Below are 27,051 nucleotides of genomic sequence, written 5' to 3' on the forward strand. Positions count from 1 at the left end.
AGTTATGAGAAATAAAAGCAGTAACGACCAAGAGTAAGAAAATAAACTAAAATAAACCTTATGTTTTGTTTTGTTTTTTTAAAATATATTTTTACTGATTTCAGAGAGGAAGGGAGAGGGAGAGAGAGAGAGATAGAAACATCAATGATGAGAAAGAATCACTGATAGGCTGCCTCCTGCATGCCCCCCACTGGGGATTGAGCCTGCAACCCGGGCATGTGCCCTTTATTGGAACTGAACCCGGGACCTTTCAGTCCACAGGCCAAAACTCTATCCACTGACCCAAACCAGCTAGAGTGAAACCCTATGTTTTAAATGGACCGGGAACACGGAGATAGGCAATGGCTTGGTGTTTATGCTACCTCATAATATACAGCATTTGAAAACTGTAAGAAATTTGTTTCAATGTCTTAACTCCTTAAATCAGTGGTTCTCAACCTTCCTAATGCCACGACCCTTTAATACAGTTTCTCATGTTGTGGTGACCCCCAATCATAAAATTATTTTCGTTGCTACTTCATAACTGTAATTTTGCTACTGTTATCTTAATGTAAATATCTGATATGTAGGATGTATTTTCATTGTTACAAATTGAACATAATTAAAGCATAGTGATTAATCACAAAAACAATATGTAATTATATATGTGTTTTCCGATGGTCTTAGGCGACCCCTGTGAAAGGGTCGTTCGACCCCCAAAGGGGTCGCGACCCACAGGTTGAGAACCACTGCCTTAAATTATATAACATAGCATAAACTTTTTTTTTTTTTTTCATCACAACGCTTATATTACAATGAACTTGATTTTTAGGACAACAGAAAAGAAAAGCTTTCACTGTGTTGGATATCTGCATGCAGAACCACCCATACCACCTCCCACTATCTCCACAGCTGGCCCTGGAGTGTCATCACCTTCTCCCATCAGCAGAAGCCTCCTCAATGGTCTCCCTGCTTCCTGAAACTAGCCTTTCTATAGTCTAATTTCAAGAAAATCACTGAAATGATTCTTTTAAAACACAAGTCAGATCACATCACAGCTTTTCTCAAAATCCTACATTGCCTCATCTCACCCAGAGAAATGTCCTCTGTAAATTTTGGCCTTGGTTACTTCTCTGACTTACTCTCTTACTCCTTCCTCTATTGCTCTGTGAAAAATAATCCATCACCAGCCCAGTGGTGTCCTTGGAAGTTTCTCCAAAATCCAAGCCTATTCCACCTCAGGGTCCATGATGCACTTGCTGTTCCCTCCACCTAAGGGATATCCAAATCACTTGGTTCCTCCTTCCTTCTCAACTGTCACCTCTGCTTTCTTTGACCACTGTATACAAAACACAGATACACTCTGCCTGACATTCTCTATTCCCTCTATTGAGTTTTCCTCCACAGCATATATTGCTTCCTAACATATATTTACTTGTCTACTTGTTGACTATCAGATTTATCCACTTTAAGGTAAGTTCATTGTTTTGTTTTATTCATTGCTCCAGTGCCTAGAACATATCTATAAGTGCTCCATAAATATATTTTGAATTAATATATTAGCCTTAAATTAAAATTTCAAACAATCTTCTCAATCATGTGAGTATGCTAGTAAACCGTAAAAGCTGTAAGCAGGAAAATCTGATATACTTCCCTACTTCTCCCTCCATTCTTCTCACTGTTTTGGCTTTACAGTGAATATAAAAAGAAAGTGAATGTTCCACCTATCATAGTTTTTCTTTTTTTTTCCACTTAACCACAAATTATGAGCTTCCAGAGTCTACAACTTCCTTTTTTGTCAAGTAAGAGGAACTGGCCCATGGCAATCAGCTTCTAAAGATCTATTATTAAAAAGTCAGATTTGAAGCAAAGTGTATATGAATTTTTCAATAAATCATCATAGGATTTATCAGTATTAGGATAAATCAACATTGTATCTTATATAATAAAGAAAGAGCTAATACGCTAATTAGACCAAACAGCAGAACGACCGTCTGGACGACCTTCCGGACGAAGCCGGGGATGCAAGGGCTGGCCGAGGCAGCCGGGGCTGTGATGGCCAAGCCCTTGCATGAATTCGATGCATCGGGCCTCTAGTATGTACATATAAATTACATATATGTATACCCTATCTATAACCTGAGGTGCTAAATTTAACATCTTTTCATAATGCAAATAATACTGGACCTTACATTGTAAGCTTCTCTGCTTAAAGTATGATAAGCACAATGAACATTTCATTTATCTAAAAGCTCTTTCTGACTTCACCTAGGCAAAATGCAAATAAACCTAAAACCACAAATCCTCAAAAAGCCTGAACTGTAAAGCATAACCCAATAAACACCTATACAGTTTCCTTCCAATAGCCACCAAACAAATATAGACATCAGACTATATTACTTTGACAAAACAAATGTTTTCAGTAAGTACATTAAGTAAAGTTGTGAGTTGTGAGTTGTAAAAACAAGTATTGCATGTGAATTAGTAAGTAAATCCTCTAGGAAAATTCTACTTTGTGAAAATTGTATTACAAATTTATTTATGGCTTATCATGCCCATTATGAAAATTTGTGTCAGGAATTACTCGGGGGGGGGGGGGGGAAGAGGGATCTAGAAATTGACAAGAATAAAGCAGAAAAGAACCAGACTTGAGACTTTCAAACTGCAATCCTGAGTTAAAGGAAACCTAGGTAAAGTCTACTTAACTTAAGTATTCCCCTGTGTCTGAAATCTAGGGAAAGCAATAAGATCCAAAGACCCATCTAAGTGGTGGGAACAGAACCACTAACAATACTCAACATCCTCATGTCTCCTGATACAAGATCCCTACAAGAAGAATTCAAATTTTACCAATACCCTGTAAATTGCAGAAAATGTCTGAGCCACAGTAGTGGAGATATTCAAATACTTGTTAAATAAATTTACCCAAAGCTTTTTCCATTTTATTCATCCAAGTTAAATAACACATCTGAAACCACTGTGGACCCTAAGAGGTATGAACCAACAATTCCAAGTAACAAAAAAAGGCTATCTAAATTTTCGATTAACTAAATACTGAGTAGCATACTAATATGTGTATACACTATTTACTACAATCTAAAATGGTTTTTCAAGCATTTCACAAGCTACAGAAGGATATTCTGGACACTTCCTCATAATGAAAGAATAAAAAATGAAAATTTAAGTTTTCTGAATTCCTAATTCAGAACATACAAATTATTTTTATTATGGTATTTTTTTTTAGCAAATATGAATATTAATAAAGACATTCACGGACTTATTGGTCCTCACTTCACAGACTATTTTTCCCTCATAAGATCTTAGTCCTCAACTTTAAATTCTGCTAGGGTAAGATTCCTCAGGAAAATCTTCACAATGATTAGAAAGAAATTATCTATAAATACAGCAGGCTTTGCTCTGGAATTTGCATTTAATAAAAAACAGCTGTTGTTTATCTAGAAATCATGAAAAACTGAAGACAAAAAAATACTTATTATCTTTAAATTCCTAAGCAGAATCACTCTATTCTCATATTGTTTCATTTTAAGTTAGAGGCCCTACAATATCATAATGGTTTTTTAAAAAAATATATATTTTATTGATTTTTTACAGAGAGGAAGCGAGAGAGATAGTTAGAAACATCGATGAGAGAGAAACATCGATCAGCTGCCTCCTGCACATCTCCTACTGGGGATATGCCCGCAACCAAGGTACATGCCCTTGACCGGAATCGAACCTGGGACCTTTCAGTCCGCAGGCTGACGCTCTATCCACTGAGCCAAACCAGTTTCGGCATAACGATTATTTTATTCCTTTACTAACCTAGAATATGAAGGTAAAAAATAGTCCTAATTATTTACAATTCAATATTTTAAAAAATTAAGTCTTCAACATGTAAATCTAAATTTACAGTATGCTATAAAACTAATTGATAATTTTATAAACAAGTTTATACAATTTATCATATTCAATATGTTTGACGAAATCAGAGGTTCAATATATTTGCATGTTTCTTTGAAATTTCAAAATAAATCCTATAAAGAAATATTATAAAGCATATGGCAAAAACAATAATTAGATGTTAACAGATTTGAGTTCTAATTCTAGGTCAATTATATTACATCAAAGTTGATCTAACAATACATGTACCTATTTATATATACTTTGTAAATGTCAGAAATTTATCATAACTTCTGTAACTGATTTTATAAATGAGCAAAAGGATTAATAAATCCTATTCCATTACAAAGGAGTCTGGGAACTAGTGAATACTGGGATCAGTGGCATTCATAAAATGATAAAGTGGCCAATTTGTTCAAAGATCACAGACTGTATATAGTAAAACTATAATTGCACAAGAAATGACCAGAGCATTAAAAGTAAAGTTATGATGGACACATATGTAATATCTTAATCAATAAAAAATATATTTTAAAAAATAAAAGTAAAAAAAAATTAAAGAAAAAAGAAAATAAAAAAAATTAAAATTATGACAATAGAGGCTTCATCTGTTTGGTTTCTAATATTTCTTTAGCATCTAAAAAGTGTTAAGCAGTAGGCATTCAAACATTTGTTGAATAAATATATTCCCCAACTAAGTAGCACAACATAATATACCAGACTGGGCCTAATACCTACTGACTTTACTACTCTTAATTTCACATTAACCAGCACTTTTTAAATGTTTTCAAAGTCTGGAAGATTACAAATTGAATAAATTGCAGTCTTTTAAATAATCATTTTAATTTCTCTAAATTCTTTAAAAAGATGTGAATTTATCAATTAAAGAAGAGTTTCATTTGAGATCTTGCTCCAGCATATGTCGGCAGTTGGGCTCAAATGAACTGATAAAATTCTCTACAGGTTTGGGCATCTTTTACATTGACATTTACTTGGATTATGAAGAAGTCTACTCGGCACCACCCTGCAGACCAGAACCCAGTGCTAGGTACAAGCAAGGGTCCATTGTGCCCACAGGCTCCCCACTTCACACTGGGTAAACTTGGTTGAATTTCTCTCAGAATCCCAGGCCTCCTTGCTTTAAGTAGCAAGCAGGCCATGACTTTAATTAAGCTGTTCTTACAAAATCCTCAAGGTGGATAAAGGTTAAGAAAATCCAGGGAAAGGGTGGGAGGGAATGGGCTGCTGCTTTAATTTCAGCTTTTTAACTAGATTGCTTAGAGAACAAAATCTTTGCTAGTTAAATGAGAGTCTGAATGAACTCTCTTTAGCTCACAAGGAAAAAGAACACTTGCTTTCCGAACCCAAATAGCCAATGGGGTGATGACAGTTGCCCAGATCCCCAAATCCAGGGTGGAGGAGATGGGTGCTAGGAATCAACCTGGTGCAGTAATGCAGTCAATGCCTGAGAAGCTGGCCAGAGCCTTAAGGAGAAGGGCAGAGCACCCTGGAATGTGTTTATCCCAAGAGAGGGGCCTGTGCCTTGGAAAGCCACAAGGTTCCAGCAGCCTTAGGTAAGCTCTCCCTAGCTCTTGCTCTAGTATTCTTAGGTGACTAAGAATCTTTGTGGGGTTGCCTGAGGAAAAATTTTCTCTAGGGCATAGAGCAGTCTTACAGAGAAATCCATGGCATTCGGTGAGTCTAGAGACATGCATGTAAGGACTGGTTTTCCCTAGAAGTTCCTTCAGACTCTACAGTTTTAAAAACTAGTGATTTTTTTCTCATTATCTCAATATATATACATACATATGTGTATATATATGTGTGTGTATATATATATATGTATATATAGAGATAATTTTCTATCTCCAGATGGTATTGTTAAAATTAATTTAAAAGTAAGCACTTGTAAGAAATGGGTATTCTCAAAAAAAATAGAAACTATCTCAATGCTTTTCAATTTCACATGATCTAAGATTAATCCTTAATAAATAAAAACTAGCTTCAGTTTGTTGGTGTAAGTGAAGCAGACATGTCTTTATTTTGCCTAGGTTTTACAAATCTAAGTCCATGTTAATAGTTGACTTTTATGTCTATAAAAAAATGTTTCTAGAAGTTATATATGTCCAAGCTAAAGAATGATAATTTATTTCTTATTTTTCATTAGACACTGAAGTTTTTTTGTGGGGTCCCCCCCCCAACTGATAATTAGAGAGTAGAAGAGAGAGGGGAAGACAGAGAGAAATGTCGATGTGAGAGAAACACATTGACTGGTTGCCTCCTGCAGAAGCCCTGACCAGGGCCTGGGCCAGGGAGAAGCCTGCAACCGAGGTACATGCCCTTGACCGAATCAAACCCAGGACCCTTCAGTCCACAGCCAAACAGGTTAGGGCAGACACTGAAGTTTTAAAGGTTAAAAAGCTCAATATATATAGCACAACTTCTAGATTATATCATATGGGTAAAAAATGGTTGAAAATTAAGTAAATAGTCGATGCTACGAGAAACTCAAGATAGAGGTTTAGTTCTTCCTGGCTCCCTAACACCTCATTTTTCGGGTTTTTACATCCCTTCATCCAACATTTAAGTTGGAACTGAATTAGATGAAGGAATTTATGACTTACTTTATTGAAAGAAGACACTTTACACTATTGCCAAGCTAACAAAAATGTATAAGACAACTTTTAATGCCCTTTTTATGGCTTATGTAAATGTTATACTAGATGCCAAATACAAAAATATTAGATAGAAGGCAAAACTCAGATCATGATAGTTGACAGGATAGAAATAATCCAGAGTGTTTGTTCATAGTGAGGGCCCTAAAACCTGATGATTTGCATTTATTTGCCTTTGCAGTCTGGGGAAATTCAGCCTCAACTCAGATCCAGTGGCTACAATATTGCCCCATCCACAAGAGTCAACAAGATGATACCATACCTAGACTTCCTAGAAATGAGCCTTTCTACTGCTGTGAGACCAAACTACCCAACCAAAAGGTTGGTCATCAGTGCATCCTTCAGATTGGCTTATGACCAATAAATCTGTATACAAAAAAAGGAAAGGTGAGGTTCTATAGAAAGTAACCTCACAGGGTGATCTGATCATAAATTCCTAACTGGGCAGGTCATGGGAAGTAGTCACAACTGAAGCATCTAACTTTTTAGCAAAAGATTTATCTTTGCCTTAAGCAAGCCCTGTCCATTATTTTTGTGCATCAAGGTTAACACACCTTTGAAATAATCACCTCCAAGAGAGCACATAATCTTAACTACCATATTTTTCCATGTATAAGACCCCCCCCCCAAGTATAAGACATCTCCCACTTTTCCAACCAAAAATTAAGAAATCAGTATTTTAAACATAAAACAGAACACATTTTTATTTAGTAATTACCACAGGTAATATTTACATACCAGTACTATGATATTATGCAGCATATCACTTTATTCAGCTTCTGTTGCATCACTGTTCTCTTCTTCATCACTTTAGCTCCAGACATACCAATTTCTTCAACTTCTATTATACCACTGCTGTCTTCTGAGTTACTGTGTGTGTGTGTGTGTGTGTGTGTGTGTGCATATATATATGCATTTTCTGAGCTAACTTTGTCCGTGTTCTCATGGCCAACCCTTCTCTCCTCATGAAATTTAAGCACCATTTTGACTTTCCTGTAAAATCAATAATGTTCATTTCGCTTGCAAACATTCTTGCCTGACACTGAATCAGCTTGGTTGACACACATAAGCCACGCTGGCGCTGCTCCACAATCCAAGCCTTCAGCCTCTGCTCCACATTTGCCCATTTTGCTGGTTTTGCTCTTGAGGCCTTCTTCTTTTTTGGCATCTTAAGGAGTTGTTCTTCCTGTTTTCTCCACTGTCTGGTCATAAACTGAGTGGGAGGAGATCCAAACTGTCTCTTTGCAGCTCTATTTCCATGCTCTTTTGCATAGCTGATTACATTCAGTTTGAATTTTGCAGAGTAAGACAATCGTTTACTGGTATTTATCTTTTTATTTTTTGACATCTTTATGGGCTCAAAACACTCAGGTCCCTGTTGCATCTGTGCACTCTCCACCTCCACCTCCAATTATGGCATCAGCTGACGTCAGTAACAATAAGGCTCATAACTGGAGGAAGCCTGTTTGACAGGGTATGGGCAGCTAAACACCTGCGTGGCTCCCTCCTCGGCTGACTTCCATGTATAAGACGCCCTTCGATTTTCAGTCTAACGATTTTAAGAAAAAATAGCATCTTATACATGAAAAAATACAGTGTATGTAATCCCATCCCTGAGTTGCTTCCTACCACCTTCATGTATTCTTCTTTACATTCCCTCCTTAATCTCAAATGCATAAAAGAAACTGCAAACTGTTATTCTCTGAAGCATTTATTTCAGCTGTTGAAATCTTGCTTTCAGGTACATCTTCTGTTTGGCTCAAATAAATTTTATAAATTATTTTTTAAAAAAGAAGAGTCATGACTTAAGACAACTGAATAATATAGTAATCATAACTCATAACTCTCAGTTTTATGTAAGAAACTGAAAATTTATCCTGTAACATTTTTCCACTAGAAGTTAGCAGTCACAATAAAGATGCTACAGTTTGTCCCAAACATATTTAAAACATATAAATTTTCAGTGCCAGCAAAGACGTCTTATATAAAAACAGATGCCAATGATTAAATCATAGTATATTCCATACTAACTCACCCATTTATTTTTAAGTGTTAGATACACTGTGACAGAGCGATATTTGTAAACCATTAATCACTATACAGATGTAAGATATAATTAATTACAATAGATTACAATAAAAAATAAACCTTCAATTCAAAAAGTATTTACAAAGCTATGGTACAACTTTTACAAGAAAGCAACCATAATAGATCATTTAAATTCTTAAAAAGGAAGAAGAACCACTGTGATACAACATAAGTAGAGAGATACCACCAGTCAGAATTGCAAAAAGAAGGGTATAAACAATCTGCTAAGAAAATTCCAAGGGAGCCCTGGCCAGTTTTTCTCAGTGGTTAGGGCGTCAGCCCATGAACTGAAGGATAGAGGGTTTGATTCCAGGCAGAGCATGTGCCTAGGTTGCAGGCTCGATCCTCGGCCCTGGTGGAGAAGCATGCAGAAGGCAACCAATTGATGTGTCTCTCTCGCATCAATGTTTCTTTTTCTGTGTCCCTCCCTTCCCCTCTCTCTAAAAAAATCAATGGAAAATATCCTCAGGTAAGGATTAACAAAAAAAGGAAGTTATAAGATAGAAGAAGCCAGTTTATTGAAGGTGACTTTGGAAAGACTCTATAACAAAAGAAACAGAGAAGAGCAGGAACCTTGCCAATTTTTACCCACTATTATATCTCTAACTTGTACAATAGTACACTGAACACAGAATAGTCTCAATAAATATTTACTGATTGAATGAACAAACATTTGAAATGGACCTTGAGAGATGGAGAAGACACTCTAGTATGAAGGAAACATTCACGCACGGAAATAAAGGAGGATATAAGGTAAGTTTAAGAACAAAGAGTAGCCTAATTTTGCTGGAGCGAACTTATGAAATACAGATGATTAGGCGTTTGTGTCTGCTATGAGCTATGTAACAAGTTTTAACTTAATTTGGTATAAATTAAAAATAATAAGGTTTTTAATAATGAAAGTAATATATATAAGAGAATACAAGGTGAGCTGCAAAATGATTGCCTCATCTAGCACAAATGATTTATTTCAGAACTAATGTGAATGGAAAGAATGGGTAAAGGTTAAATGTAACCCCAAGAATTTGGATGGTTATAAAAACAGTGGCACCATTAAAAGAAATACAAAGTATTTATTTTATTTTATTTTATTTTATTTTATTTTATTTTATTTTATTTTATTTTATTTTATTTTTTCCATCACCATTTATCCCCTCTAAAGGAAGGAAGGAAGGAAGGAAGGAAGGAAGGAAGGAAGGAAGGAAGGAAGGAAGGAAGGAAGGAAGGGAATATTACATTTATTGAGCACTTATTCCTTGCCTAAGCACTTCAAACAACCCTGTTAAGTAGTCATACCCCCATTTTACAAATGAGGCAAAGGAGGTCAAGATACTTCCCCAAAGCTCACAAAGTGAATTTTAATCGTGTCATTCCCTCCCTTCTTCCTTCCTAAGAGAACCTCCATTTTCTTCAAATATGGGACAGCATTGTGCTCAGAAAGGTGGGGCCCCATCCCTAGGAAAATGAAACCTGACTGTTTCCCTTGTCTAATGACCTAGGCCTGACCTATGAGACATGAGAAGAAGCATGGTGAGGGCATTAGAATCGTGGGGATAATGAGGAACCTTGAAGTCCCCAATATAAGAGCTGTCCTTGATTTCTCTCTTTCACTCTGGTTTTCCAATGGATTTCAGCAAACCAAATCCATTCTAATTACAAAATATCTTGCTAACCCTTCCTCTTCTACAATCCTAGTCCAAACTAGGGTTAACTCTCAACTGGATTGCTAATAACTATTTTCCTCGGCAACCTCACTATAGTCACTCTTGCTCAAACAATTCATTCCCAAACAGCAGCCAAAAAGTCTTTAAATGGAAATCATGGAGCAATTGGAAGCCTCTGTGCTCTGTTGGTGGGACTGTAAAAAATGTACAACTACCATGAAAAACAGTATGGAGGTTCCTCAAAAAATTAAAAAGTAGAACTACCCTATCATCCAGCAATCCTAACAATGAGTATATATAGCCAAAAGAATTGAGAGCAGAGAGATATTTGCACACCTGTGTTCATAGCAGTACTATTCACAATAGCCAAAAGGTAAAAGCAACAAGGGTTCATCCACTGATGACTGGATATAAAAAATACGGTATACAGCCCTAGCCGGCTTGGCTCAGTGGATAGAGCGTCAGCCTGCAGACTGAAGGGTCCCAGGTTCGATTCCAGCCAAGGGCACATGCCTGGGTTGCAGGCTCAATCCCCAGTAGGGGGTGTGCAGGGGGCAGTCAATCAATGATTCTCTATCATCATTGATGTTTCTATCTCTCTCTCCTTCTCTCTTCCTCTCTGAAATCAATAGAAATACATTTAAAAAAATACAGTATACATAAAATGGAATATTACATAGATTTAAGGAAGGAAATCCTGTTATATGCTACAACAAGAATGAACTTAGAGGACATTTATGTGACATGAAATAAGCTAGTCACAATGAAACAGATACTGTATGAGGTATCTTAAGCAGTCAAAGTCATAGAAACAGAAAGTAAAATGGTGGCTACAGGGGCTGGAAGGAGCTCTTTGATGGCACAGAGCTTCAGCTTCACAAAATGAAAAAAGTTCTGGAGATCTGTTTCACAACAATGTGACTATACTTAACACAACTGAACTGTACACTTAAACATAGTTAAAATGGTAAGAATGGATTAAAAACTGGTACATTTACACAATGGAATACTATGCAGCTGTAAAAAAAAAAAAAAAGAAGGATCTCTTACCCTTTGATACAGCATGGAGGGACCTGGGAATGTTATGCAAAGTGAAATAAGTCAGAGAAAGACAAGTATTACATCATCTCATTTATATGTGGAATCTAATGAATAAAATAAACTAACAAAATAGAACCGGATACATTGAAGCATGCAACAGACTAATGTATTTCAGTGGGGTGTGGGGTGGGAAGAGATTAACCAAAGAACTTACATGCATATATGCATAACCCATGGACATGAACAGTAGTGCAGTGAAGGCCTACGGAGGGGGCAGGAGCAGGATGGAGAGGATTAATGGGAAGGGGGCAGGGGGAAAGGAGCATCTATAATACTTTCAATTTTAAAAAGATAAATTTTAAAAAATAGTTAAGATGGTAAATTTTCATGTTGTGTTTTTCTTTTACAGAAAAAAAAAAACTAAGTAAATCATATCATTTCATCCCTCCCTTAAAACACTTCAATTATTTCCTATCACCCACTAAATAAAACCCCAAACAACGTTTGTGAGGCTTTGTACCATTTGGCCTTTTCCTCTTATACAACCAGATAACATGCTACTCTCCCCTTCCCTCAAGATGTTCAGTAGAAAGATACTCTTTCACTTCTTCAAATAATTCTAATTCCTTGATAGGATTTCTCACGAATTGAAATGCTTTCTTTTTAATATCTTCCCAACTGAAATGCAAGTTCCATGGGAACAAGGACCCCATCAATCTTGTTCAGCATTGTATCCCTAGTAATTATCATATGCCTGGTATATACTTAATATTCAAATATTGAGAGTCTTCACATTTTGAAAAAAATTACTGAGTCTATTATTAAATATACTAGGGGCCCGGTGCACGAAATTCGTGCACTGGGTGTGTGTGTGTGGGAGGGGAGTGCCCCTCAGCCCAGCCTGCCCCCTCTCACATACTGGGAGCCCTCAGGCGTTGACCCCCATCACCCTCCAATCGCAGGATCGGCCCCTTGCCCAGGCCTGACGCCTCCGCCAGAGGTGTCAGGCTTGGACAGGGGACCCTCATCTCCCCCCAATCACTGGCTCTGGCCCCCGCCCAGGCCTGAGGCCTCTGACCCAGGCTTCAGGCCTGGGCAAGGGGACCATCATATCCCCCCAATCCCCGGCTCAGCCCCCCACCCAGGCCTGATGCCTCGGCCAGAGGAGTTGACCCTCATCACCCTCCGATCACCAATCACCGGATCGGCCCCTTGACCAGGCCTGAGGCCTCCGGCAGAGGTGTCAGGCCTGGGCAGGGGACCCCCAGCTCCCCGTGGTTGCAGGCTCCACCCCTGCCCAGGCCTAACGCCTCTGGCCTAGGCGTCCAGCCCGGGCAGCGGGGACCCGCAGCTGCAGCGGCCCCGCGATCGTGGGCTCCGCTTTAGGCCCAGGCAAGGGACCCCTAGCTCCTGGGACTGCCAGCTTCGACCGTGCCCAGCTCCCATCGCTGGCTCCACCCCTACTTCCTGCTATCACTGGCCAGGGCGGCAAAGGCGCCTGATTCTCCGATCATGGCTGGGGGGCAGGGCAAAGGCGGCCCCAGGGCCGCCTTTGCCCTGCCCCCAGCTCTTAGCTCCCCCCTGGGTTTCCGATCACTGTCAGTGGCAGGGGGCTTCTTCCTGCTTTCCCTTTCGCCTCCCTGCATTGTGCCTACATATGCAAATTAACCGCCATCTTGTTGGCAGTTAACTGCCAATCTTAGTTGGCAGTTAACTGCCAATCTTAGTTGGCAGTTAACTGCCAATCATAGTTGGCAGTTAACTGCCAATCATAGTTGGCAGTTAACTGCCAATCTTAGTTGGCAGTTAATTTGCATATAGCCCTGATTAGCCAATGAAAAGGGTATCGTCGTACGCCAATTACCATTTTTCTCTTTTATTAGATAGGATACAAATATACATATAGATCTTAAAAGACTATAACTGATGTTACAGCTGTTATCTCTAGTTGTTGAGTAGGCATACTTTCTACTTTGTACTTTTTAGTATGTTCTAACTTCCCTTTAATAAATCTTTATATGCAGAAATTAAAGATCTTTTACGTCTGATATTTTAGCTGCAAAGTGCTTTAAATCTTTTAATTACATAAAATAAAGGTACAAAATGACTTAAGCTACTGATGAAATTAACTTTTTAAGCCCGACTTGGCTCAGTGGTTGAATATTGACACATAAACCAGGAGGTCATGGTTTGATTCCAGGTTGGGGCACATGCCCGGATTGTAGGCTCGATCCCCAGTGTGGGGTATGCAGGAGGCAGCTGATCAATGATTCTCTCTCATCACTGATGTTTTGCTCTGTCTCCCTCTCCCTCTCCCTTCCTCTGAAATCAATAAATATACACACACACACACACACACACACACACACACACACACACACACACTAGAGGCCCGGTGCACAAAAATTTGTGCACTCGGGGGGGTGGGGGGGTTCCCCTCAGCCCGGCCTGTGCCCTCTCGCAGTCTGGGACCCCTTGGGAGATAACAACCTGCTGGCTTAGGGCTGCTCCCGGGTGGCAGAGGGCAAGCCCAATCCCTAGGTGCAGCCCCTGGTCGGGCTCAGAGCAGGGCCGATTGGGGAGTTGGGGCGCCGCCCCCTGTCATGCACAGAGCAGGGCGGATCGGGAGGTTGCGATGCCACCCTCAGTCACGCTCAGGGTAGGGCCAATTGGGGGGTTGGGGCACCGCCCCGTCACACTCAAGGCAGGGTCGATGGGGAGGTTGGGGCACCACCCCGTCACTCACAGAGCAGGGCCCATCAGGGGGGTTGGGGCTCCGTACCCTGTCACGCACAGAGCAGGGTCGATCAGGGGATTGGGGAGCCCCCCCCCATCACTCACAGAGCAGGGCCCATCAGGGGGTTGGGGAGCATCCCCCTGTCACTCACAGAGCAGGGCCAATCAGGGGGTTGGGGCACTCCCCCCTGTCACGCACAGAGCAGGGCCGATCAGGGGGTTGAGGAGCTCCCCCCTGTCACTCACAGAGTAGGGCCGATAGGGGAGTTGGGGCACCGCCCCCTGTCACACACAGAGCAGGGCAGATCAGGGGCTTAGGGCGCCGCACCCTGTCACACTCAGGGCAGGGCTGATGGGGAGGTTATCACTCTACCCTGTCACACACAGAGCAGGGCCGATCAGGGGGTTGGGGCACAGCACCCTGTCACACACAGAGCCACAGGGCAATCAGGGGGTTGGGGAGCTCCCCCCTATCAGGCACAGAGCAGGATTGATCAGGGGGTTGGGGCGCCTTCCCCTGTCATGAACAGAGCAGGGCAGATAGGGAGGTTGTGGCCCCGCCCCCTGTCACACACAGAGCCTCAAGGCGATCAGGGGATTTGGGAGCTGCCCCCTGTCACGCTGATCCCAGTGCTGGGAGGCATATTACCCTTTTACTATATAGGATAGAGGCCTGGTGCACGGGCGGGGGCCGGCTGGTTTGCCCTGAAGGGTGTCCTGGAGCAGGGTAGGGGTCCCCACTGGGGTGCCTGGCCAGCCTGGGTGAGGGGATGATGGCTGTTTGCAGCTGGTCACACACCCCTTCAGGGTGGGGGTCCCCACTGGGGTGCCTGGCCAGTCTGGGTGAGGGGCTGAGGGCTGTTTTCAGGCTGGCGGGTGACTGAAGCTCCCAACTGCTCCTTTGTTTCTTTTCTTTTTTTATTCTGGGCCAGCTTTAGCTCTGAGGCTTGGCTCCAGCTCTGAGGCCTAAGCTGCTGAAAGCAGGTATCTGGTTTGTTTGGGTTCTATAATCGAAACACTGTTTCAGCTCCAGCTCTGAGATCCTGGCTGGCTGAAAGCAGGTTTCTGGGGTTTTGTTTAGCTTCTATATTTGTAACAATGTTTCAAACTGCAAGCTCAGAGGCCGGCAGCGGCAGGCAGGGAACGTTGGAGTCCTCTGTCACTGAAGCAAGCAAGCTTCAAGCTGCCTGGCTGCCAGCCGCCATCTTGGCTGGCAGTTAATTTGCATATCGCCCTGATTAGCCAATGGGAAGGGTAGCAGACGTATGGCTAATTACCATGTTTCTCTTTTATTAGATAGGATATTTAAATACCATATTACTCTTCAATCTCACGATCTATACTCAGTTTCATATTTCCACAGTTTTAAGTATTCTCTGACCATTAATGAGTATTTAGATCACAGAGATGACTAAAAACTGTATCTTCATACTTTTTAGATGAATATAAAACATCTTAACAATAATTCTCAATATATCACAGCACATTTATACAACTAACCTACATCTATATCTATAGATTTTTTTAAATCAACAATAATTGAAAGCTTACACTTGCCAGATTCTGTTCTAGGCACTTTACATAGATTGACTCATTCATATTTCAAACTCATTTCAGAGGTAAGTGAAGAGGTAAGTGAAGATTAAATTACCTACCCAAAAGTATTAAACCACAGTCAGATTGGGACTCAAGCCCAAGAAATCCTGCTCAAGCCTTAAGGCTACGCTCTTTATCACACTGTACAAAAGTGGGAACAGACATATGGCCCAGAAAAAGTTCAAAACACAAAGGGCTATGCTTCTCAAAAATTATATCCCATCTTTAAGGAATATTCATTTTAAAAAGCACAAATAGTAATTCCCCATGTATTGATACCATCTTTTAAAAAGTCATTTGTCTTAAGCCCCAGGAACTATATAATTTAAATGATTTTTTAAGATGTCAGGCATTTAATAGTAAAATTTTAAATAAGAAAAACTGGTTATTTACCAACGATAAATGAAGAAGGAACTCATATAGTTCCTTAGTCAATAAAAATATAGAATTTAACATTAATCAGAATGTGTAATTCTGCTATTTCTCCAGCTCATTTCCTAATTCAACCGATTACACCCTGTGCTTTCTTATATCCTTGCACTGGAGAATTGTTAAAGTATAAACTATTTGAAAGAAATCCTAAACCTCCATTACGTACAGTACTAACCTGTTATGGGGATGATGATACTGCACAAGAATTCTGTAAGGTTAAATGAGATAAAATACCTGGCATAAATTTGAATCCCACAGGCAAATATGAATGTTGGTGCCCTACAAGCGGGCTGACCATTGACTCTGCCTTATGTGGTAATTCACAATCTCCATCTAGCATTCTCAAAGGCCAACGTCTTTGATAAATGCCACTCCCCACTCAGCTTCCTCCTCTCATATCACTATACTTTTCCCTATCTGACAAACTCTTGCACATTTCAGCGAGTACAGTTACGCTGGGGGAAACTCTTCATTAATAACCCACCTCTTAGCTATTGTAAATCGTGCTGCTATGAACACAGGGGTGCATATATCCTTTCTGATTGGTGTTTCTGGTTTCTTGGGATATAGTCCTAGATGAACAAGAATAGATACACAGACAAATGGCAGGGGAGGTGGGGGTTAGAGAGCAACCAAAGGACTTGTATGCATGCATATTAGCGTAACCAATGGACACAGACACTGGGGCAGTGGGGGCTTGCCCGGGGTAGGAATGGGGGGATGTCAAGCAGGGGGTGGGGGGGAGGAGACATATGTAAAACTTTAGACAATAAATAAATTAAAAAATAAATAAAAACCCACCTCTTCACTTCAAAGTTAGGAACTCCTCTTTGTAATTCTATACACCTACACCACAATGCCTCATCATCCTTTAAGTGGGTATACCAAGTGTATCCTCTTGGAATACAAAGCAGGGTCAATATCTTACTGATCTTGAAATCCCAAAGACCTAACTTAGTTACTGGCACGTAACAGTTACTGAAGTTTTTTGTTTACTGGTTTTTTGTTTGTTTGTTTGTTTGTTAATGAAGAATAAAAGTGATACAAAAGAGAGAAAAAAACTACATTTATGTATATCATACCTTGGTCCAAAGAAGGGAGAAGGGAGGATAATTCTTAATACTACAAATATATAACAAGAAATTCCTAATATTCTGAGAGAGCCCTGGCCGGTGTGCTAAGTGGTTAGAGCTTCAGCCCAGGCACTGAAGGATAGCAGGTTCGATTCCTGGTCAAGGGCACATACCTGGGTTGCAGGTTTAATCCCTGGCCGGGTTGGGGCATGTGCAGAAGGCAACCAATTGATGTGTCTCTCTCATGTCAATGTTTCTCTTTCTCTCTCTCTCTCTCTCTTTCTCTCTCAACTCCTCTCCCATCCTCCCTTTCTTCCACTCTCTCTAAAAAAAATCAATGGGAAAAATATCCTCGGGTAAGGATTAAACAATATCTATTTTGTTTAACAGATATATTTTGGTTAATCCTCACCAGAAGTTATGGTTTTTCATTATTTTTTTAGAGAGAGAGGAAGAGGGAGAGATAAAGAAACATTGACGTGAGAGAAAAACACCCATTGGTTGCCTACCATAGACACAACTGGGAATGGAACCTGAAACCCAGGCACGTGCCCTGACTGGGAATCGAACCCACAACCTTCTGGCATACTAGACCACGCTCCAACAACTGAGCCACCTGGCCAAAGTAGAAGGAGCTGCTCAAGGTGACACACAGTAGGGAAACAGAGGGAAAATCATATACTTGTCATTAATGTTTTGGAAAATTGTATAGAGATTTATCACTAGAAAATAGGAATAAAAAAGAGGAGGGATTAAGATTATCTAGTACTCAACATCACATATTTTTTAAAAGAAAGGAAAACAGTGGAAAGAAAACATGAGCACAATAACGTGAACCTGTAAAATGTACAGTGTGTGAATAGCAGGTAAAAATTTCAAATAAAGGTTTAAAAAACCTTTTTTACTTATTGAGAATCATTTAAGAAACTACTACAAATCACTTCCATTACTCTAGGGGTTTGTGATAAGGTAGTTTAATATTTTTTAATCACTTAAATACGATATTCACTCCAAGTATTTTTAAAATTAAAAACCCAGTACTTAATTCAGTAAAGTAGTTTTGAAGTGTTTCAGTTCCCTATAATGGCAAGCGCTGGAAGATCAAAGAGAGGGGCATAGAAAGAAAGTGAAAAGACTAGAAGAAAAAGAGTAAGTTACACAGAGGCCAAGATCCATAAACACACATGAAGACAAATTCACTGGGACAGACACTGGCACTTAGGTTCTGAGATGAATGTCAATCCAAGTAAACTGTTCTTCTCATACTCTGTGGTTCCCTAGTCCTGGGGAAATGGGGGGTGCAGAGGAGAGGAGGTGCTACCAATATCTTAAGAAAACACTGAATAAGCCACTATTAAACATTCTAAAACTAATTTTAGCCTTAATTTTAAGCTGTTTCACTTAGACAATACAGCTGAAAAAGCCTAAAAGAAAGGAAATTACTCTCAGGTCTGCAGCCATGATGGTTATGCAGTAACCTCGCCAATTTAGAACTTTCCTAGTAATGAAGTTCTCTGAGGAGGAAATGTTCAGCTAGATGAGGAACACTAGACGGAGGAGAGAATCACAGTTAAAAGCAAGCAGCAAGAACGAAACCAGTCAAGAGAATAGTTACTAAAGGTAGGATTAGAAAGTGTCAACAAGGATTAAATACCTAATACCTACTAACATAAAGATCTAGAAGGATAAGGAAAAGAAAAAATCAATTAGGTTATCTACAGATCAAGCTTGAAATTCAAAAGTTAATTCTGAAACAAATAATATGCCAGTACTCTGACACGTCATTCAACTCTGATGCATTATAATGTTAGTCAAATGAGGAAACTGTTATCCTTTATTAAGGAACATTCATTTTTATATATGGAATACTACAAAACTCTATATAAACAACTTTATAAATCACCTCATAAGTCCAATCATACACAAAAGTCATTTTTATATAAAATAGGCACTTTTAAAATAAGAAAGACACCACAACAGTGTTTCTTCTTGCATATTCTCAAGGGCTTGTACCAATTTAAGTCATTTTACAAACTCCAGGTGTTTAAAATTAAAAGGTAATTTTTGTTTCTTAAACTTCTCATAGATTCCTTTCAAATCTAACAATAAAATGTTATAAAGTTTCCTCTAGACATTTTCATAGCCAATGCATTATTTAAACTACCAAAACCTCTACTCCGATAAAGCTTCCCTATCTGGCCTCTTTTTTTAAATCTCTATTATCTCCTCACTTCCATCTACCCAGACCTTTCTCAAACACAGAGTCATGACATTCATGCCCTTGTTCCAAAACCAAAGTACTTCTCAAACCCTGACAGAATAATAGATTTAGAACTCAAGTTTAGGAACAAAACACTCTGAAATGTCAAAATACCTTTCAAGCCTTTTGTTTTGCCTTAAAAATTAAAATAAATTTACAGTCTCCATCATATACGCATTTTTAGTATTGGTAAACATACAAAATATTTTGTTATTATTGATTAAATATGTAATGTTTCTTTCCCAAATAATCTAGTAAAATGAATATGCCAAGAAAATGCATCATAATTTTCCTGTGGCTTTCCCTACTCCCAAGCACATGGTTAAGTACCCAATTTTAGCCTTAGCACAATACTGACAGTAATAGTTTAATAAATATAACTATTATTTCAATATCTAGGGAATAAATTAGGGAATATTAAAGCCCTTGATAATCTGGCCTGAACCTTCTTTCACCTTGCATTTCTCACTACTCTATATACACCCTGTGCTTAACTAAAAAATAAAAAGCTAAAAAAAAAAAATCCATCTATTAATTTACTCCTTATCCTTCTTATGCCTCCTCCTAGAAAGCCCTTTCACTCATCTCCTCAAGAAGCTGTATCCATACATCAAGGTCCAGCTCAAGTCCAACCATCCTCCAAGTAATCTTCCCTAATAGCCTTCCTTTCTCAAAAATTTTGCAGTCCATCATGATACTAACCAGTCTGTCTCATTATGTTTAGTTGTGCGTATAAGGATGCATACAACATACCAGCTAAGAATCAAAGCTTTGGAATCAGAGAAACTCAGGTCAACATCTGACTCTGCAATTTACTAAGCATGACCTTGGGCAAATTATTTAAGAAGCATCCTGCACTGGCTTTGTCTGTTTTATGAAAATAGCCACTATCAGGGTTAATCTCAGAATAAAAAACAGTGATGGGTATAAAGCACTTAGCACAATACTGAAGTAATAGTTTAATAAATATAACTATTATTCCCAATATGCAGACCCATGTCATACTCATTTTTGTATTCTTTTCCATGTAGTGTTTTGCATGTGCTTAATAATTTCTTGGTTGATGAAATCTGATCAATTCAGAACTAATCGCCTAGACCAGGGTTGGGCAAACTTTTTGACTCAAGGGCCACAATGGGTTCTTAAACTGGACCGGAGGGCCGGAACAAAAGCATGGATGGAGTGTTTGTGTGAACTAATATAAATTCAGAGTAAACATCATTACATAAAAGGGTACGGTCTTTTTTTTTTAGTTTTATTCATTTCAAACGGGCCGGATATGGCCCGCGGGCCGTAGTTTGCCCACGGCTGGCCTAGACAGATCTTAATTAGATCCAAATTCTAGTGAATATCAAAAATGGCTCACTTATATTATTAGCAGTTAATTTTAACATTAGCTTAACCATTTTATACTTTAGCTACCATATACATAAATACAGAACCCAAAGCATCATTTTGAAAGTATTCCACATTGCATTATTATCATGAGTAGGCCAATATGGAAAATGCCTGACATAGTTACATAAAAGTCTAAATCTAAACACATTAGCAAGTGTCCAAAGCAAGCCTTTAGCAAATTAAAGAATTCCCATGTGGATCCTACTATTTTAAAGTTACACTAAATCCTGAATCCATTTTTCCAACTGACCCTGTGAGTTGTTCCTGTGCCAGGGGATTCCCAACAGAGACCAAGCAGTTCTGCCATGGTATTCTCAAGGAGAGTACCAAGGTATGATCTGGAAACCCAGATCAACAAGATTCCTACTAATTCTTAAATGTACACAATAGGCTCTATCAAAATGGATGAGTAGATTCTTTATCCCTAAAATTAGCGACAGCAAAACAAAAGCAAATAAACAAAAACCTACAGCAATGCCAAAGACTGATGAAGAAAGGGACCATGATAACTACAGGGAAGGAAAAAGAAGATACAGCAGAAAACCTAGCCATCAAAAGGCAACTTCAGGAAATCATAAGCTAAATTCAGAAAGAGAAACTTCAGCCCTGACTGGTGGTTCAGTTGGTTGGAGCGTCATCCCGTACACCAAAAGGTGGTAGGTTCAATTCCTGGTCAGGGCACAAACCTAGGTTTTGGGTTTGATCCCTGGTCAGGGCTCAGACAGGAGGCAACCTATCAATGTTTCTCTCTCTCAAACCAATTTTTAAAAAGATCCTACCCTAGCAGGTTTGGCTCAGTGGATAAACTGGATAAAACATTGGCCCATGGACTGAAAGGTTCTGGGTTCGATTCTGATCAAGGGCACGTACCTCAAGTGCACGCTCCTCCCCAGCCCTAGTCCCAGCATATGTGGGAGGCAACCAATTGATGTGTCTGTCACATCAATGTTTCTCTCTCTCTGTCTCTCCCCCTTCCTTCCACTCTCTCTAAAAATCAATGGATAAATATCCTTGGGTGAGGATTAACAACGACAAATATATATATTTGTTGATTTAAAAAATAAAAGAAAAACTTCACTAGAGGAGGAAAAGCAGCTTTACTATAGTACTATGTGAACTACACTGACTTTACCGTCACACTGTAAACATTAACAAATGTGTTCATCCTAAAATATTCCTCAAAGCAACATATATAAACTACAGTAAAAAAAAAAAAAAAAAAATTTAAAAATGACATTTGCTGTTTAAATGTTAGGGATGCAAGATGAGATCATTAAAAGTAAAGCTTAAAATATTTCCAGTGACAATCATGTTCATGTGAGATATTTTCATCTAAATTAATGAAAACCTACAACACATGTGTTTAATACTAGTGAATACAGTGGCTCTTCTAAACTTCTTTGAAACTGAGAATAATTATTTTAAATTTTCATTGAAATTTTAATACTTCCAAAAGACATGTTTTAAAATGTTTTTTAAATTAATGATATTATAGTTAAGATAAAACTGTTATATAGGCACTAAATAAGGTCGCATTCATGCATTTAAAAAAAATGATAGAAGCAAATATTTCCAAAGTTATTATTTGTTTTAAAAAAATATGAAACAAGTAGTTCCATATAAGAAAATTTTAACATTTAAGTTGTTCTGCATATTTTGCAATAATAAAGACATGTCCTGTATATATGCGATATATTTATATATTTGTGAGTATATGTGTGTGTGTGTGTGTGTGTGTGTGTGTGTGTGTGTGTGTAATGTGTATGTATTATACACATATTTTTGGGTGTCCCAAAAATATGTATACAAACTTTAACAGCTGATTCTATTACATTTTGAAAATGAGATGTATTTTAATAAACACCACCTTTATAATTATTCAAAGTATTGAATAATTTTTTTCTTGCCCTTTCATAAACTATTTCTCAAGGACCAAATCTGATGAGATCAATTCCTCCTCACTAGGATCAACTCATTGATTCTAAATCTGTTAGGCAAAAAAAGAAAAACATATAGTAACCAGTAACCAATAAATTATTAAAGCACTGCTTTATATCACAATCAATAAACTCTCAGTCAGCAATCCCTAATCTGCCTTAAATTTTAATTACTTTCAAAGAAAGAGCCCTAATACATATAATTTAAGCCCTTATTACACAGCACTATAAATATTGATTTCCCCTTATCAAAATATATGCACACTGAATCACGAAAAGGTAATATAAAAAAGAAAAGGAAATGTAAACATTCATTAAGACAGCAGATCTGTTCGCTTTGATGATTTCTCATAATATCTCTATAAGAACACTTGCTTGCTTAAAACTAAGTATGCGATGATTTAAAGGAAATTTATTCTTAAAATACACTAAAGGTCTGAAGTAAAACTTTTGAGAGGCAAAACTTTAGTAGAAAAGAATGTTTTCTAAATTTTATTAATGAGGCAAACTCCAATTTAAGGTTCTAAAGGTCAGTATTAAAAATACCAATCTGCAGAGGAAGAGAGAAGATAAAGTGATTTTGGCTGTCATTTTCAGAGCTATTCAGAATAATCACAGCTAAATAACAACTTTAATATGGAGCCAAAGAGATTATTTCTCTCAGAATTCTTTCAAGAATTTGCCATTTTCAAAATTCCCATGAAGCTTAGTTTTATTACTGATGCTCTCTACTCTACTGCTATCCATTAACACTGCCTAGAATAAGATAACAGTATTAAGTTCAGTCTATGGGTCTACTTCCTGAAGTGTACAACATTAATAATTATGTTCTGGGTGTAGCACAACATTTACCAATGGAAACCATAAAAGAATGCACTATTCACACAATCAGAAGACTAGGAAGGAACTTGACAGAGACCATACAGTTCAAAGAAACATTTAATAAGCTCTTTCTTTATCGTAGACTCACAATCTACCTTTTCCAGAAACCAGTACTATTGACTATACTTACATAAACTTATTAAAATGACCACAATTTAATTTGTACATTGTATAGTTTACCTTAAACTTTAAATGGACATGTTTGCTAAAAATCTATCTTCTACCAAAGGGAAAGAACAAGAACATTACAAATAGATTCCAGGGTTAATATTATTTTAGTACACTTATTTTAAAGCACTATAGTATAACCTCACTTTGTGTGATATGTCAAACTTTTTAACCAGTAAGTATCAGCCTTCCTTTTTCACAATGCCACAAATATCCCAGAAATTTAAGTCTTCAAAAGGAAAGATTATAAACAGTTTATTAAAATAAAATTCCATCGGAAGTCTTGATATAACCTATAGTATGCAATAAATATACTGTTAGTGATTCATAAATACTAAGTTTTCTGAATCACGTGTCCTTCTACCAATTACATGTCAACAAAACACCCAATTACTTTTTTAATCTAACTTTTCTGCTCAAGAAACCAAGAGCTCAACCCCTATAGCTCCTAGAAGCTCAAATATCTGTTTCCCTGCCTTCCTGCGTGAGGCATTAAACCTTCATATTATATTTTTATCCTGCAGCTTTCCTAATAAGCATTATTCTTCACCACATTTTTATTTGCCACATTTTTATCTGGAGGATAAAGACTATTCAAGCATTAAGACTATCCCATCTATCCTCTCACTCAAACTATAACTATGCACCTAATACTGATCATTCTATAATCATTTCACCCGAATTACCCAGTGATAGGTTTGACGTTAAGTCCCATTCAAAGGGGCTTGATATGTTTCAGGGTAGAGCAAGCTAAAGATTCTCATCATTATACTCTAGACATTACAGCTTCCAAAAAGCTTGAGAAGTTCACCAACGCCCTCCTCTCTCCTCTCTGGAATAGTAAACATCCTGTCACAGAATCCAGAGAATAGTGGCTTTGCTCTGGAGAGCAGAGCAAACACTGCTCAGAGCAGCTGTTAGGAACTTTCAGATGGCTGCGGGACTAGCACTTCAGTTACATTAATGATGTCATCTTGTTCTGCTTTACTTTCTCCTTTTCAGTCCTGCAATTAATGCAGAAAGCCTACTTTTTAAAATAAAGTACAGAAGAAGAAAAAAAAACATTCGCTACACTACTTCTCCAAAAAAAAATCACTTTCAGATCCTTACAACATTACTTCACCCACAATGTATCAGTTATATACGTGACACTGGAAGGCTGAAAAGGCCTCAATTTTCTACCCAGACTGACCAATCCTGTTTGCAAGTTTTCAATCATCTCGAGAACGTTCCATGTTTACAAGGTGCTGGTGCGTCTATCAGGAGAACCGTGCTGCTCACAGACAAGCCCTGACTATCCTGCGCTTGACCGACTGTAGGTGCATTTCTGGTTACTGCTGCGCTTTCTGCACCCTTCGTCACCCGGCGAGGCTCCCACCAGCAGACACTTTCCCGTCTTTTAAAACACACACACACACACACACACACACACACACACACACACACACACACACACACGGCAGGCTTGGAGGTTTCCTCATTCTGATACGGAACCACCAATCCCACTAGGTATTGTGACTCTCAAAGAATCCTTCAGCAGCCTCCCCTGGGACGTCGAGCTCAACGGGGCTTTGAACCCCCAAACTCGCTGCCAGCTGCCTTTGCAAAGGCAGCACCAGAAGCAGGCTCCATACCGCAGTGCCGCTGTGGACTTTTTCTAGCAGCTTAAAAAAAAAAAAAAAAAAAATCAGCCCAGCACCCTGCAGACCCTGCCGGCTCTTCTGCAGCGCGGAAGGCAGCTCCGCAGGGCTCAGCAAGGATCCCCGGGGAGCCCGGCTTCTGGGCGGAGAGGCGAGTGCCCTGGAGAGGCTCTGTCGGAAGCGGGGTGTCGGGGGGGGGGGGGGGGTAAGGGAAAGGCGTCCGAGTGAAGGGGACCGCGACGGAGCAGCGGCCAGGACACTGGCGCCTGGGCGTTAGGCTCGGCATCGCGCACTGGCCGGGGCCGTCGGATAGCGGGCGCCCGGGGGCCCCTCCCGAGAATGGGGACCCTGCAACGACGGGCTGAGCACCCACCCCCGACCCCCCGCCGCCTCCCGGCCCTCACCTGTCATGAGCGCCGGGCTGTCGCCCGCAGCCGAGGCGGGGGAGGAGGCGGCGGCCGCGGCAGAGCTCGACGCGCGCCTCCCACGGAGGTTCCTGGGCACCAGCTCGCATCCGTCCGCCGCGCCGGCCACCAGCAGCCCGAGCACCAGCAGCGCAGCCCAGCGCCGCCGCCGCAGCCAGCCCGAGGCCGGGCCGGGATGAGGGCGCGGAGGAGGAGCGGAGAGCCATCGCGGCGGCGCCTCGACCGCCGGCCACTCGCTCCGTCCTCGCGAAGCCGCCGCCTGCGACTCCTCGGGCCGCCCCCGCCGCCTCAGACTCCAGCTCCCGGCGGACGCCAGCCTGGTCTCCTCGGCACCGGCGGCCTGCGGAGCCCGGGTCCCGGCGGCGTGCATTGGTTCCGGTTATGGAAGAAAAAAAAGTGAGGGGCAGAGCGGTGCGGCGTCTCCGGCCGCGCGCGACACCCGCGCTGCTGCGGCAGCGAGACCAAGACCCGCTGCTCTGGCGCCTCCGAACACCAGCCCAGCGCCCGAGCCGCCGCCGCCGCCGCGGCGCATCCCCCCGCCCCCTCCGGCCCGCGCTGGTCGTAGTACCACAGGCGGCCGGCGCCTCCGCCCCACACACTTGCTCGCATACCAATCCCCCGCCTCCTTCAGGGCTGCTCCGCGCAGGCGCGGCGCGGCTCCACTGCGCCTCCACTGCGCCTGCGCGGCGCCCAGCCCCGCCCCCGAGGGCGTTCCCCGGGGAACGGGAGTGCCGCGGGGTGGTTTCTAATGATTTAGCTGAGCTGCTAAAATGGGGGGTCGGGGGAAGACGGGCACGCCCTCCTCCCCCCATTCAAGCCCCCGCTGCGATTGCCGGGGAAATCGAGGAGGGGTGGGGAATCTAGGGAACGGCTGGAAGAGTACGGATATTCCAGATGGTTTAGATGAGTTATAGCCCCTGTAGACCGCAGCAAAAATCATTGCATGGGTCCTGAGCACCTGGGAATCGGAAACAGCATCAGGGGAAACGTAATCTGTAAAACAGAATTTCCATACAGGTGGGGCTTCCAGGAGGCTAGCAATGTAGAAGTGGAGGTTAGACTAGCCTAGCGTTTTATTGACATGTCAACACTGTAAAGGCTTGCCAATGTGCTAGGCGCTGTTCTAAGCGCTTTACAGATTTACTCATTATACCTCC

General features: G+C 40.4%; 1 protein-coding gene across 3 annotated transcripts in view; it reads right to left on the reverse strand.

The window, feature by feature from the left end:
* STIM2 (stromal interaction molecule 2) overlaps window positions 1–26,504 on the reverse strand; it is a 153,243-nt gene extending 126,739 nt beyond the window's left edge. For 2 of the 3 annotated variants that reach the window (XM_059673830.1, XM_059673847.1), the window contains exon 1: window positions 25,874–26,504. In XM_059673830.1, coding sequence (XP_059529813.1) covers window positions 25,874–26,264 — 391 coding nt within the window. In that variant the 5' untranslated portion in view covers window positions 26,265–26,504. The remainder of the gene's footprint in view (window positions 1–25,873) is intronic. The other variant, XM_059673837.1, reaches the window with a different exon arrangement.
* Window positions 26,505–27,051: the final 547 nt, after the last annotated feature.

Source organism: Myotis daubentonii, chromosome 1 (genome assembly GCF_963259705.1).
Source record: "Myotis daubentonii chromosome 1, mMyoDau2.1, whole genome shotgun sequence".
In the NCBI taxonomy this organism is placed as follows: domain Eukaryota; kingdom Metazoa; phylum Chordata; class Mammalia; order Chiroptera; family Vespertilionidae; genus Myotis; species Myotis daubentonii.